Consider the following 13,884-nt stretch of genomic DNA (forward strand, 5'->3'; position numbering starts at 1 on the left):
CTCAGCGCTGGTCAGAATACACCAGTCACAGTCAGTCGTGTGATTGCTAATCCGGATTGTACTTTAAATACTTTCATAGTTGATTCAGATGAAAATTTTCATTCGCATGTCAAGCATTTATATTTGTAAGCAATTTATATTAAATGATTATACTTTGAATGATGAAAATATCTCCAATAAGACACTAAGTGTTGTGAGATCTGAAGCGTCTCCATCATAGGGGACTCGGCGTTGTGAGCCGTCAAGCGCCCCTGGAGGAAGACACTCATGCGCTGTACGGAAAACTGTAGTTAGGAACTAGTTACTAGATGCTTTTACTCAAACTATTAAACTACCGGAAGTGAAATCTTAATCTTGGACCGGATGAAACCGGCCGCAACAAGACACATGTTGAGTACAGTATGCACTATGAGTGCAGGTATTGCCTCATTATTGCACATATGCATCCTCTAAAGCAGAGCTTCTCAGTCTAAATAAACAAGCTCGTCCTAAAAAGGCATTTATGTAGTTTCTTAAGACCTACATAAAGACCCCATTTATATGATACATTTATTTTCTTTCCAGTTACATTATTGGTTTTTATTTATTATTATAGAACTGTTACTGTACTGTTAGATGTTTATTTAAATTGATTTATTTTTGTATTATTTATTTGTTTAATTTTCTTAATCGTCTGGTATTCCGCTATAGATATTTCCAATGGTCAATACGAAGTGATTTCGTTTTGACATCCGCTCCAAATGGCTTTCTCAATGGATAGCAGTTTATATATTTTTTTCAAAATATTTGTGATTTTCAATAAATGTAGTTTGAGTACTTCTAATCACTCAAATGTATTGTATATATATATATGTGTGTGGATTGTATTATTCACTGGCTTTTGTAAATATCAGCATAGACCAAATGGCCAATAAAGCTTTGGTACTTCTTGTTTCTGCAGTTAGATGTACTTTTGAATTGTGAGAATCAGTCTGTGACAGCCTGTCATCTCTGAACTTGAAAGGGAAGAGCTTGCCGTTCTCTTGCTCATCGTTTCATGTGGTTTGCTCAACGACTTCAGTTCACATTATGCAACCCATCAACTCAAGTACATGTGGAGTAAGACTGCAGACTGCGTAGTAAACATTCAGAAACATACACTTCTCACACAATATATTAATTAAAGATGACTCACAATATATGTGGTTTATTTCCTTTTTTTTCTGAAAAAGAGAAACACTTAAAGAGACTGTACACATGACATTATCTGGGTCACATTAAGAAACAGGAAGTCATCCACGGGTTTGAACCCTTTAAGGAACACTCACAGACACCGACGTGTTTTTCGACATCTTATGTGTTGTTTCGCTTAAGAGTGATAGCGCAATAAAAATGATATAATTACATATTTAAAAGTTTCTTTTTAAAACATTCTGTGCATCAAACAATTCTGTAAAACATGATAAAACAAAAACCAAGCTAAAATAAGAAAGCAGAGATTTTTTTTAAAACGTTTCTCATCTGGAGACGTTTGTATCTTGTGATTGGTGGCGGCGTCTCAGTTCTTGTATGCGATAGGCCCACGCTCTGTCCGCACCTTCACCCTCTAGTTTGCACGCCGTCCAATCAGGAAACGGAAAACGTCCCGCCACAATCAAAGCGTCTTCAGGGAGCTCCGCCAGTAGCTTCTTTTGTAAAAGACTTAACTGATAAACACACAGTACATGGTGTGTAAGGCCTTTAGCCTCAATAATAGGATGCAAATGCATGAACTGATTGAATAAGGTCTATTGCATCTTATTAAATGATTTAGGAACCACTGTGGGACTTACCACACTTGGGGCTAGAAATACTGTGACATTTTTATACGCTGAGAGATCAACCTGGAAATACACATGCAAAAACACTAATTTATAAATCATATCTTGCTTCTGTATGAGAAATGTGTATGAGAATTTAGGACAGTGTATTTATATGAGAGAATCTGTTTGAGTATAATATAGTATTTTAGGTGTTTAGATGTTCAAAATACCTTCCACAGGTATTTTGTTTGGGGTATAATATGGGTGTTTAATAACTGGGTAAAATATATTGATATATAAATAAAATATATATTATGCATAACAAAATATGTATAATTTGGCTGTATAATGTCTGGGTAAATTATCTTTCAATATTAGTGCTGTCAAAATGAACGCCTTTTTCAGATTAACGCTTTAAAAATACGGCTGCGTTACATTATATGATCACGCTCTCATTCATTCAAGTGCTTTTAAACCATTCAAGCACGAAAAGGCACAACTTAAAACTGTACTGGCGCGCTATGTGTGAAGCGGCTCTCTGTGAACAAAAACCCGACTGACTCGAAGAGCACAACTGTCAAAATGCCCATTTTTGTCGAGTATCCTCGTAAGCACAGTCTTAAATGATTTTAAAAAGTCTTAACGTAATGTAGAAAATTGGATGTATTTCAGATCTGTGCCATGTGCATCAGGACTTCTTAAAGTGACAGCAGCCCAATAAACCTGATGCAGTCATTAATGTTAATCAAAGAACAAAAGACAAAATCACTCACTGCTCTTGTAGCTTTAATAAGGATGATGGTTTTAAGGTCAATTAAAAGTTGTTATATTTTTAAAGCCTATTAAATGTTAAAAATAATACCTTTTTAGTTATACTGTAATTTTGAATGACTACAATTAATGGCTAAAATTGAGGAAAAGATTAGTTTAACAGAGACAGCAGTATCAGTGATACTAGCTTTCATTTATAGTACTTAGGAAAAAGTATTTAAAATATATTTAAAATATACTGTCTTTATGTTGTTTCTACATTAATTTGGAGATTCAATGTGAAATTATTACAATTTAAAAATATTATGTTTATATGGAATTTATCATTATTAATTACAGAAAAATGTGTGATTAATGAGTTTTTTAATAGATTGACAGCACTCTCTCTTTCTTTTTTGGGGGGGATCGCCACAGCACATCCGATTTGGCACATTTTTTACAGATGATTGATGGCACACACACACATACATACATAAATATTATACATTTATATACACACACACATATATATATATATACACACACACACACACACACACATATTTACTGTATATACACTCACCTAAAGGATTATTAGGAACACCTGTTCAATTTCTTATTAATGCAATTATCTAATCAACCAATCACATGGCAGTGGCTTCAATGCATTTAGGGGTGTGGCCCTGGTCAAGAAAATCTCCTGAACTCCAAACTGAATGTCAGAATGGGAAAGAAAGGTGATTTAAGCAATTTTGAGCGTGGCATGGTTGTTGGTGCCAGACGGGCCGGTCTGAGTATTTCACAATCTGCTCAGTTACTGGGATTTTCACGCACAACCATTTCTAGGGTTTACAAAGAATGGCGTGAAAAGGGAAAAACATCCAGTGTGCGGCAGTCCTGTGGGCGAAAATGCCTTGTTAATGCTAGAGGTCAGAGGAGAATGGGCCGACTGATTCAAGCTGATAGAAGAGCAACTTTGACTGAAATAACCACTTGTTACAACCGAGGTATGCAGCAAAACATTTGTGAAGCCACAACACGCACAGCCTTGAGGCGGATGGGCTACAACAGCAGAAGACTCCACCGGGTACCACTCATCTCCACTACAAATAGGAAAAAGAGGCTACAATTTGCAAGAGCTCACCAAAATTGAACAGTTGAAGACTGGAAAAATGTTGCCTGGTCTGATGAGTCTCGATTTCTGTTGAGACATTCAGATGGTAGAGTCAGAATTTGGCGTAAACAGAATGAGAACATGGATCCATCATGCCTTGTTACCACTGTGCAGGCTGGTGGTGATGGTGTAATGGTGTGGGGGATGTTTTCTTGGCACACTTTAGGCCCCTTAGTGCCAATTGGGCATCGTTTAAATGCCACGGCCTACCTGAGCATTGTTTCTGACCATGTCCATCCCTTTATGGCCACCATGTACCCATCCTCTGATGGCTACTTCCAGCAGGATAATGCACCATGTCACAAAGCTCGAATCATTTCAAATTGGTTTCTTGAACATGACAATGAGTTCACTGTACTAAAATGGCCCCCACAGTCACCAGATCTCAACCCATTAGAACATCTTTGGGATGTGGTGGAACGGGAGCTTCGTGCCCTGGATGTGCATCCCACAAATCTCCATCAACTGCAAGATGCTATCCTATCAATATGGGCCAACATTTCTAAAGAATGCTTTCAGCACCTTGTAGAATTAAGGCAGTTCTGAAGGCGAAAGGGGGTCAAACACAGTATTAGTATGGTGTTCCTAATAATCCTTTAGGTGAGTGTATATATAATGCATTAAAAATATGTATAATATGGGTGTATAATGTCAGGGTAAAATATTTGTATAATCTGTTTGGATATAATAAAGTATTTTGATTGTTAGATGTTCACTATACCTTCCACAGGTCCTCTCGCTGATATGAAACACTTCTGTGGAGTCCAGCTCTCCACGCATGAAAGCGTGCAAGACGAACAAGCCAAGGATTGAGTTCAAAACCAACAGCTGGAGAGAAACCCTCACGACACGCTTCTAACACCTGCACACATTTACAACAAACACAAAAGCACATATAATAACATTCAAAAGTGGAAAAAAAATATATATATATATTTTTTTAAATTCATTCATTCAGCAAGTATACATTAATTTGATCAAAAGTGACAGTAAAGACAATTATAATGTTACAAAAGATTTCTATTTCAAATAAATGCTGTTCTTTTGAACTTCATCAAAGAATCCTGAGAAAATGTATCACAGTTTCCACACAAAAAAATGAAGCAGCACAACTGTTTTTAACATTTGCAATAATCAGAAATACTTCTTGAGCAGCAAATCATCATATTAGACTGATTTTTGAAGGATCATGTGACACTGAAGACTGGAGTAATGATGCTGAAAATTCAGCTTTGATCACATGAATAAATTACATTTTACAATATATTACAACAGAAAAAAACTATTTTGAATAGTAATAATATTTCACAATATTACTTTGTTCACTGTAAGTCTGATCAAATAAATGCAGCCTTGATGAGCATAAGAGACTTCTTTCAAAAACATTTAAAAATCTTACCGATCCCAAACTAAATGAAAAAGTATGAGGATCACTTACAATCCTGCCGTCCCCTGATCCCAGGTCAGCGATGCCTCCAGATCTGCCCTTCAGAAGAGTCATGACGTTACACACTTGAGCTCTGCTCGCTGGCATATAAGGCACCTGGAACACAAACACAGCAGCAGTTATTGGGCTGATAAATCCCTCATCATGTGCAGCATTAATACCGACACGCTCCTCAAACCTCACCTGTAGTTTGAGTGGCACTCGGCGAAACCCCGGCATTAGGATTCCTGCCCAGACGGCGTAGACCGCCAGACCCGTGCCGGCCGTCAGCTGCAGGATCTGCCAGCCGCCCAGACGCCGCTCTCTGAACTCGGACAGCATCTCCTCCTGTATGTCGTCTTCCATGGCTATAGAGATGAACACTGTATGACTACATCAGATTTTACACATCATATTTTATATCGTTTTACAGTTTCAGATTGCACACATACCTGAGCAATGGGTTGATGCCTAAAAGTTGCTTAGTGGTTTGAGGTCCAGGCTTGGACCTGAAGTTGCAGGGTGAAGAAATTCACTTTAATTTAGTTTATTTTTGAGTGTTGAGGTTAAATTGCAGATTTTAATTGCACCATCTAACCCTTGTATTAGAGGAACTGAACAATTTGGCTGCTCGGTTATTCTAGGAATGTGTTCTTACATTGTTAGTTCATGAAGACGAGTCTTAACAGTTGATTGTGTCGCTCAACATGAGAACCAATGAAGTAACTACCGTACATCAGAGACAAGTATTGTGGCTTTGCACAGTATCTCTTATTCATGTCAATCTTTAATGTTTTGACTGAGCGAATAGGGAATCCCGTACCTTATTCACCAAGGCTGTTGAATCTAAACTCTTTTAAGATGCACTTAATAGCCTATTCAACAATATTATTGATCTGTCTGCATTGACACCATTGAACAAGAACTGAACTGAGCTGGACGATGACATCATGGTTTTCTCCAGAGTGGTTGTACAGATAAATAGACTAAATGTATAACTTTTTTTGCAACAAGAATGAACCATCACTGAATTTACTTAAGCTGGACTATGACACTTTTCTTCTAGATCTGCTGTACAGCTGAAACAAACTTCGTTGCATTATTTCCATGTTATCTCTGTAAAGCTGCTTTGAAACAATCTGTATTGTAAAAAGCGCTATATAAATAAAGATGAGTTGACTTGACAAGATCACAAAAATCATTATACTTATTATAAACACTTATAGATTGTAACTTATATGATAAAATGGCATGGAATATAGACAATGTGGCCATAATTCAATTTTAATAATGTAACACTTGGTTGTATTTACCCCTTTTACCACAACAAAATACCCGCAATTTCCAATAAAGCCAATTATTTTATTGACATGTAAGTTCTTTTATTGACACGTCTTCAGAGTTGTACAGTAAACCCACTGTGTGTGTGTGTGTGTGTGTGTGTGTGTGTGTGTGTGTGTGTGTGTGTGTGTGTGTGTGTGTTGTACTAATTTAGGTACCCTTTCCACAAATATTATGTCTAAATTTAAAAGGCTAATTATGATTAGAAACGACTCTGTGCATAAAAACGCACGATTCCCTAAATATGAAGATATTTGTAAAAAAAGAGAAACATTCACATCTCTGAAGGTCAGTCAGTTTTGTTTTACTAAATATTTACAACACAGACATATCAAAGTCATGCACTGAACGTGTTAAACGCATTTTTTTTATAAAGTGGAATACGAAAACAATTTACAATCTTTGAACAAACGTTCAAAAACAACCAACTAACCTTCAATGTACGCGGTCTGAACATATTTACACTACAGCAATACAAAAACTTCCGGTTTTGGATGATTCAAAATAAAGGTCCGGCGACTTAACGCATAATTCAAAATTGAAGTATCATAATGGGGTTTAAAAAAATTACAAATAAAAAAAACATCAATCTACGCACGGGTTAAATGCACGAATTATAATTTTAAAAAGCATTAAAAAAAATATATATATAAAAAAAAAAAAAAAAACATTTATATTATGTGTCCCTCATTAAAACGGAACTGTCTCTTTAAAACGGAACTGTCTCTTTAACAAGAAGTCATTAATGTACATCATCTGACATAAAATCTAGTTACCGGTACATCATGACATATTTCTCGACGAAAACTGTTTAACTTGTCGGCTAAATTAGCACACATTTCACTGATGCTTAATCTATGAATAATAGCCTCCTGACTGCATTGATGGAATGTTTTTACCGTCTGTGGTTCAGATGATGGCGGTCTTATAAAGGGAGAGGAAGTCACAGCTGGCCAGACTGACACTGACCATTTATTTTCATTTCAACAAACCATCATAACAAAGAATGTATCAGACATCAGACATTTATTGCATGAATTTTCCAAGAAAAAAACATTATTATATAAACATGATCCTGATTCAGACAAGTTTTAATGTCAACATATTTCTATTAATGTCAACAATCACTTCAGTCTTCAAGATGTTCAGATCTCTTACAATGATCGTAGAGGACAGACACTGTCCATCAGAAATATTTCATAATTTTTGTATTTTCAGTTCTTCAGAACTGGCGAATATTTTCCCATAATAATTGTGAGCCGTTGTTTCCTTTTTAAAGTAGTTACTTGTAGCTTATTCTTATAGCATGCAACAACGAGATGCTAAACAACACACTGATATGCTTATTGTTTAAGTAATGTGCCATGATAAACATGCTAAAACATATGCATATATTCGTGGGAGTTTGGAATACAGTAATTACACACACATTATAAGCTCTAGTGAATCGGTAAAAGAGGGGGAAAGTAAACATTTCAATATTTAAGGCATCATACCTTTAAGATTTTGTGATTTAGATTTTTTTTCCTCATATTTTCCACTAGTATAGCTCTAATATTAAAAAATAAATGGATTTGTGATATGACATAATATACATTTCATATATTTCTAAACGCATGCATAAAAGTCAAACTATACATCACACTATACAAATAACCTTTCATATGCATGTTCCATACAGCCAGTTTATGACTTGACTAAGTCTGTATATTTTGTAATATAAAACATTGTAAATCCCAGAATGTTGCTCTGTATTGAATTCATCTCTGGAAAAGCATCATGATTATGTGTCCAGATCTGCTGTCCTCTCCGGCTAGGTGCCGGGACCTCGTCTGGCTCTCCTCTGAGCCCACAGGGCTTTACCCGGGACTTTTACAGGACTCTTCGCTGGGATCTGTTGTGGGATTCTCCTGACAGAGTGTCTCTGGGATGTCCAGAGTTTTGGCTTGGGGAATTTCCCTGCTTGGATCTCGTCCACAAAGCTTTCCACTTTGTCAAACTTGTTGGTTAGCTTGGCCAGGTTCTCCTTCAGAGTGTCGAACTGCTTATAGAGATCTCCCACCGCATCCGACAGGGGCTGGATCCTGTGCACAACAAAAACAACATCAGATATATACAGAAAAAACACGAAAAAGAAAACAAACAAACCAAGTAATAATTATTCATAAATAGTCCTGCATAAATAATTCCTTAAATCATGTGGTTTGCATGAAATTCTTTTGATTGGGGAAAGTAAGTAATGGCCTGGCAACCACACATCCTAGCAACACACTAAATTTTTTAGAACATCTTAGCAACCCCATGGCAACTGCCTACAACACAGTAACGTAGTGATGATGAGTTTTATACAGGCAAGCACCGCTGACTTTATCTTCAGAAATTGTACAAATTGAATATTTTATTAATATACATGCGGTTTTTGACATCATATTAATTTTACTATTAATTATAATGTTAACAATTAATCATCTATCTATCTATCTATCTATCTATCTATCTATCTATCTATCTATCTATCTATCTATCTATCTATCTATCTATCTATCTATCTATCTATCTATCTATCTATCTATCTATCTATCTATCCATCCATCCATCCTTACTTCCATCCATCATCCATCCTTCCTTCCTTCCTTCCTTCCTTCCTTCCATGATCCTTACTTCCTTCCTTCCATCCATCCTTCCCTTCTTCCTTCCTTCCATCATCCATCCATCAACCTTACTTCCATCTGTCCATCCATCCATCCATCCAACCATCCTTCCTTCCTTCCATCTGTCCATCCATCCATCTACTCATCCATCCTTACTTTAATCTGTCCATCCATCCTTACTTTCATCTGTCCTTCCATCCATCCTTACTTTCATCTGTCCATCCATTCATCCATCCATTTATCCATCCATTTATCCATCCTTCTATCCATCCACCATCCATCCATCCATCCATCCATCCATCCATCCATCCATCCATCCATCCATACTTCCATCTGTCCATCCTTCCATCCATCCATCCATCCATACTTCCATCTGTCCATCCATGCACCCATCCATCCATCCATACATCCATCCATACATCCATCTGTCCATCCATCCATACTTCCATCTGTCCATCCATCCATCTGTCCATCCATACTTCCATCCATCCATACTTCCATCCATGCATCCATCCATCCATCCATGCATCCATCCATCCATCCATACTTCCATATGTCCATCCATCCATCCTTCCATCCATCCTTCCATCCATTCATCCATCCATCCATCCATCTGTCCATCCATCCATAATTCCATCTGTCCGTCCATCCATCCATCCATCCATACTTCCATCTGTCCGTCCATCCATCCATCCATCCATACTTCCATCTGTCCGTCCATCCATCCTTCCATTCATCCATCCATCCTAACTTCCATCTGTCCGTCCATCCATCCATCCATACTTCCATCTGTCCATCCATCTTTCCATCCACCCATCATCCTTACTTCCATCTGTCCATCCATCCATCTAATCATCCATCCATCCATCCTTACTTTCATCTGTCCATCCATCCATTCATCCATCCATACTTCCATCCATGCATCCATCCATCCATCCATCCATCCATGCATCCATCCATCCATCCATCCATCCATCCATCCATCCATACTTCCATCTGTAACGTCCATCCGTCCATCCTTCCATCCATCCTTCCATCCTTTCATCCATTCATCCATTCATCCATCCATCCATCTGTCCATCCATCCATAATTCCATCTGTCCGTCCATCCATCCATCCATCCATCCATCCATCCATCCATCCATCCATCCATCCATAGTTCCATCTGTCCGTCCATCCATCCATCTATCCATACTTCCATCTGTCCGTCCATCTTTCGATCCACCCATCATCCTTACTTCCATCTGTCCATCCATCCATCTAATCATCCATCCATCCATCCATCCATCCTTACTTTCATCTGTCCATCCATCCATTCATCCATCCTTCCATATTTTATTCGCTCAGGTTATAAAAGTAAATTATGATCTGTAGCAGAATTAGAAATGATGTAGTAATTATACACATGAAGTCTTTCAGCTGCTACACAGATTTTAGGCTCCGGATCAAAGGTCCTGCACCTTGAGAAGGCGGCATATTGAGCAGATTAAGTGGTTCATTTCAGTCAAAGCATTTTTGGATTAATAATCATTTCCTTTTATGGCATGTGATCCTAATTTTCTCCAGTTGCTGTGAAAAAAAAAAGAAACAGAAAGGAAAATGGCACAGAGAAAATGGCCAGATTGCCTCAGACTGGAGTGGACTAGCATGTGTATGGACAGACTAGCTTTGGTTTCCATTAGGTAAGTCACAGAAAATACCTCATTTCATGAAACCAAACACCTACAAAAGTTACAACAACAACAGATTTCACATCCTACCTGTTATATTCGGGTAAGATGGACGCATGATCGTTGACCAGCATGTCTTTGACCTGGTACATGATGGCGTATTTCCAGTTGTCCAGGACCTGCGTCAGGTTTGAACAGCTCTTGCCTTTGGGTTTGTCTGTGACAAGCGAACACAACTTCACACTGAGCTTCTGGTCATATGAAAACTCAATCAAAGATGCTTTAATGCCACAGCGATCCATCATTTGTGCTGAAGGACGTTTGTTTCAGACGAGGCTAAACCTTTTTGAGATCGTTCTTACTTTGAATGTCGAAATTATTCTACATCTACATTTTAATATGCTACATTTTAGCTCAAGTTTTATTACAGTAATTCTGTTGTGTATTTCTGTTATTTGTATGTCTATGTTTTTATTTCAGTATTAGTTTTAGATTTATTAGTACAGCAAGTGAAACTAATAAAATCTTGATTTAACTAAATGAAATTGACTTAACTAGCTGAAATAAATATTTAAGTTTATTAATATTACATTTAATTTTTTATATATTTATATATATATATATATATATATATATATATATATATATTAATATTATCATACTTTAACAATATATGTATTATTGTTAAATTTTATTTTATTTCAAGTAACAAAAGTTTTTTATGTTTTTAGTTTTAGTTAACTATAATAACTATGATCCATTCTGACATTTTCCTTCATTTTTTTTTTAAATCAGTAACTTAGGATTTCATTAATGCATTTTTTTTTGTGCTAGAAAACAACAACAAAAAATACACAAATCAGTGTTTTAAACGGTCATGTCCAAAGTATAAGTGAAACGGGTTGTAAAACTTATGACCCTCATGTGAAATAAATATAAAACAGCACATATAATCTTATATTTCCAGAAAAAAATGTGCAAAAATATGTCCATTTAAGAGTTCTTCCCCAGTGACATAAACAATATTTTCTGAAAGTTTAGAATCTTTTCACTGATACTTATAAAAAAATAAAAATAGAACAGAACACATTAATATTTTTTAGATCTATTTTGAACACTACTGGTAAAAAATATTGATCCTCTAAACTATTTTGGAGGCATTCTACAAACATTTGCATTATATCAGCACAACTGCTCCTCAAGAGTGAAATTAATAAGATCGGTCAGGATTTTTCCTCACATCACCTGTTCTGATACTAAAAAAATGAAAAATAAAAATAAAGTTGAAGAGATTTTACCTCGGTGGTCCCACTCAGACGTGTCCTGGGTCAGTTTCTTCTGGGCCGCACACAGACACAGCAGCGACAGCAGGTTCAGAGCGCTCTTCATCCTCATCCTCCTCAGAGAAACAACAACCATGTCATCAGGACAGTGCAAAGCATCTGAGAATCTGACATTATCTCGGACTTTTATAAGAGTTCATGATTTTCAGCATATGCTTCACACATTTAAGAAACCTTCACTATTGGAAATAGTTAAATAAAATCTGATGAAGGGCTTCATAGACTGTCTGGTAAACAGATTGTTAAATACTGAGCAGATGCAGACAACGCAGAGCATCTGTAAAGTCTAAAAATGCTCCAAACGAGATCTCACTGGAACAGTTAAAGGTCATATTGTGTGTTGGAATAATATCCGAGGTGCAGTCAAGGGTAAATACCTCAGTTCGTGTGCTGGGAGATTGTTCCAGTGGTCATCGGAGTTGCTTGCATGAAATAATCCCTGTTACTGAGATTCAAGTGAAGGAACATAACTGCGTCTGCTGGTTTATAGCAATATACCACGCTCCAAAATCCTTCCCTCGACCTGTTCCCACCCCCTCGACAGAGACAAACACATACATGACATCACCGCTCTCATCACGAGTTTCATTGTAACAAATCTGAGATTTCTTTAATATCCTAAATGTTTCTAGATGGCAATGACATGGAGTCTCCTGCTTCTTAGATGTTTCTCCTAAAGAAAACCTAAAGAGTAAACTCACATCAGTGTTATTTTGGTATCATTGAGATACTATTATAGTTTTTTAAATATTTAAAATTATTTTTTTGTATTTTCTTTGTATTTTAGTTTTTAGTTAGTTTTTTTTGTAGTTTTTTTTTATTTATTTTTTATATATGTCTATATAGTTTTTATTCATTTTTATATCAGTTTTACTTTAATGAGAAATGTTTTTTGGCACCTATAGACGATTTTAAAAAAAAAAATTATATTTAATATTCATATTAAAATTAATTTAAGTTCATATCTATTTTAGTTCAAATGTATTAAAAAAATATATTTATGGTTTTATTTTTTAGTTGGTTATAATAACCCTGGCTCACATTCGTCTCCACCAACTGCAATTAAACATCAGATATCTCAATATGAACTCATCAAATGAAAGCATTTCTCATTGAAAGCATTGGAATTATTGCAAGACTAAATGATCTAGGCTGCTGCCCACATTAATTTAACCACTCTATAATCTTACTGTATGACAACCATTGACTAATTTGTGTGTATTTTTTTTTTGTAGTCAGAATTATAGAAGAAACTTCTAATGAATGAAATGATGGTATAAAACAGTTCGACATGGTACTAATCGATTACCTTTTCAAATGACTGGTAAATACTTACAATAAGATACACTACCATTCAAATGTTTGGGGTCATTTTTTTAAAATAAATGAATATTTTTCTTAAAGATGCATTTAATTAATAAAAAATGACAGTAAAGACATTTATGTTACAAAAGATTTTTAAATTCAAATAAATGCTGTTCTTTTGAACTTTCTATCCTTAAAAAAACTGAAAAAATGTATCACGGTTTCTAATAATTTTTGACACAAAAATTAGCAATTATCATTGATAATAATTAGAAATGTTTCTTGAGCATCAAATCTTCATATTATAATGATTTCTGAAGGATCATGTGACACTGAAGACCGGAGTAATGATGCTGAAAATTCAGCTTTGATCACAGGAATAAATTACACTTTACAATATATTCGAATAAAAACTGTTATTTTAAACTGTAATACTATTTTAC

General features: G+C 35.9%; 2 protein-coding genes across 3 annotated transcripts; both read right to left on the minus strand.

Moving 5' to 3' along the window:
• Positions 1–1,155: 1,155 nt before the first annotated feature.
• Positions 1,156–6,991, minus strand: antkmt (adenine nucleotide translocase lysine methyltransferase). The gene is made up of 7 exons (XM_056261734.1): positions 6,906–6,991; positions 5,584–5,640; positions 5,336–5,499; positions 5,144–5,248; positions 4,427–4,567; positions 1,812–1,862; positions 1,156–1,685 (listed from the first exon to the last, which is right to left on the minus strand). Exons 3-7 carry the CDS (start codon positions 5,495–5,497, stop codon positions 1,497–1,499), a joined length of 648 nt encoding a protein of 215 aa, XP_056117709.1. The 5' UTR covers positions 5,498–5,499; positions 5,584–5,640; positions 6,906–6,991; the 3' UTR covers positions 1,156–1,496.
• Positions 6,992–8,240: 1,249 nt separating this feature from the next.
• On the minus strand, positions 8,241–12,680 carry si:dkey-282h22.5 (uncharacterized protein LOC107988040 homolog). Of its 2 annotated transcripts, none has more exons than XM_056261737.1 (4): positions 12,514–12,680; positions 12,092–12,192; positions 10,884–11,010; positions 8,241–8,556 (listed from the first exon to the last, which is right to left on the minus strand). In XM_056261737.1, exons 2-4 carry the CDS (start codon positions 12,186–12,188, stop codon positions 8,286–8,288), a joined length of 495 nt encoding a protein of 164 aa, XP_056117712.1. In that variant the 5' UTR covers positions 12,189–12,192; positions 12,514–12,680; the 3' UTR covers positions 8,241–8,285. The 2 variants fall into 2 exon arrangements, with proteins under 2 accessions (XP_056117712.1, XP_056117713.1); XM_056261738.1 differs by having other exon boundaries at positions 12,092–12,189; positions 12,514–12,679.
• Between the last annotated feature and the right edge of the window lie 1,204 nt (positions 12,681–13,884).

This window comes from Rhinichthys klamathensis, unplaced genomic scaffold (assembly GCF_029890125.1).
Source record: "Rhinichthys klamathensis goyatoka isolate OS25496 unplaced genomic scaffold, OSU_Roscu_1.1 h1tg000185l_1, whole genome shotgun sequence".
NCBI lineage: Eukaryota > Metazoa > Chordata > Actinopteri > Cypriniformes > Leuciscidae > Rhinichthys > Rhinichthys klamathensis.

Bases quoted from the DNA above. Each gene is read 5' to 3' on its own strand.
- antkmt (XM_056261734.1), bottom strand. From the start codon at position 5,497: ATGGAAGACGACATACAGGAGGAGATGCTGTCCGAGTTCAGAGAGCGG. The intron at 5,249-5,335 runs GTGAGGTTTGAG...TTTGTGTTCCAG, and splicing joins GAGTGCCACTCAAACTACAG to GTGCCTTATATGCCAGCGAG. The intron at 4,568-5,143 runs GTAAGTGATCCT...AAATGTGTGCAG, and splicing joins GATCAGGGGACGGCAGGATT to GTGTTAGAAGCGTGTCGTGA.
- si:dkey-282h22.5 (XM_056261737.1), bottom strand. From the start codon at position 12,188: ATGAGGATGAAGAGCGCTCTGAACCTGCTGTCGCTGCTGTGTCTGTGT. The intron at 11,011-12,091 runs GTAAAATCTCTT...CGCTTGTCACAG, and splicing joins GTCTGAGTGGGACCACCGAG to ACAAACCCAAAGGCAAGAGC. The intron at 8,557-10,883 runs GTAGGATGTGAA...TGTTGTGCACAG, and splicing joins ATCTTACCCGAATATAACAG to GATCCAGCCCCTGTCGGATG.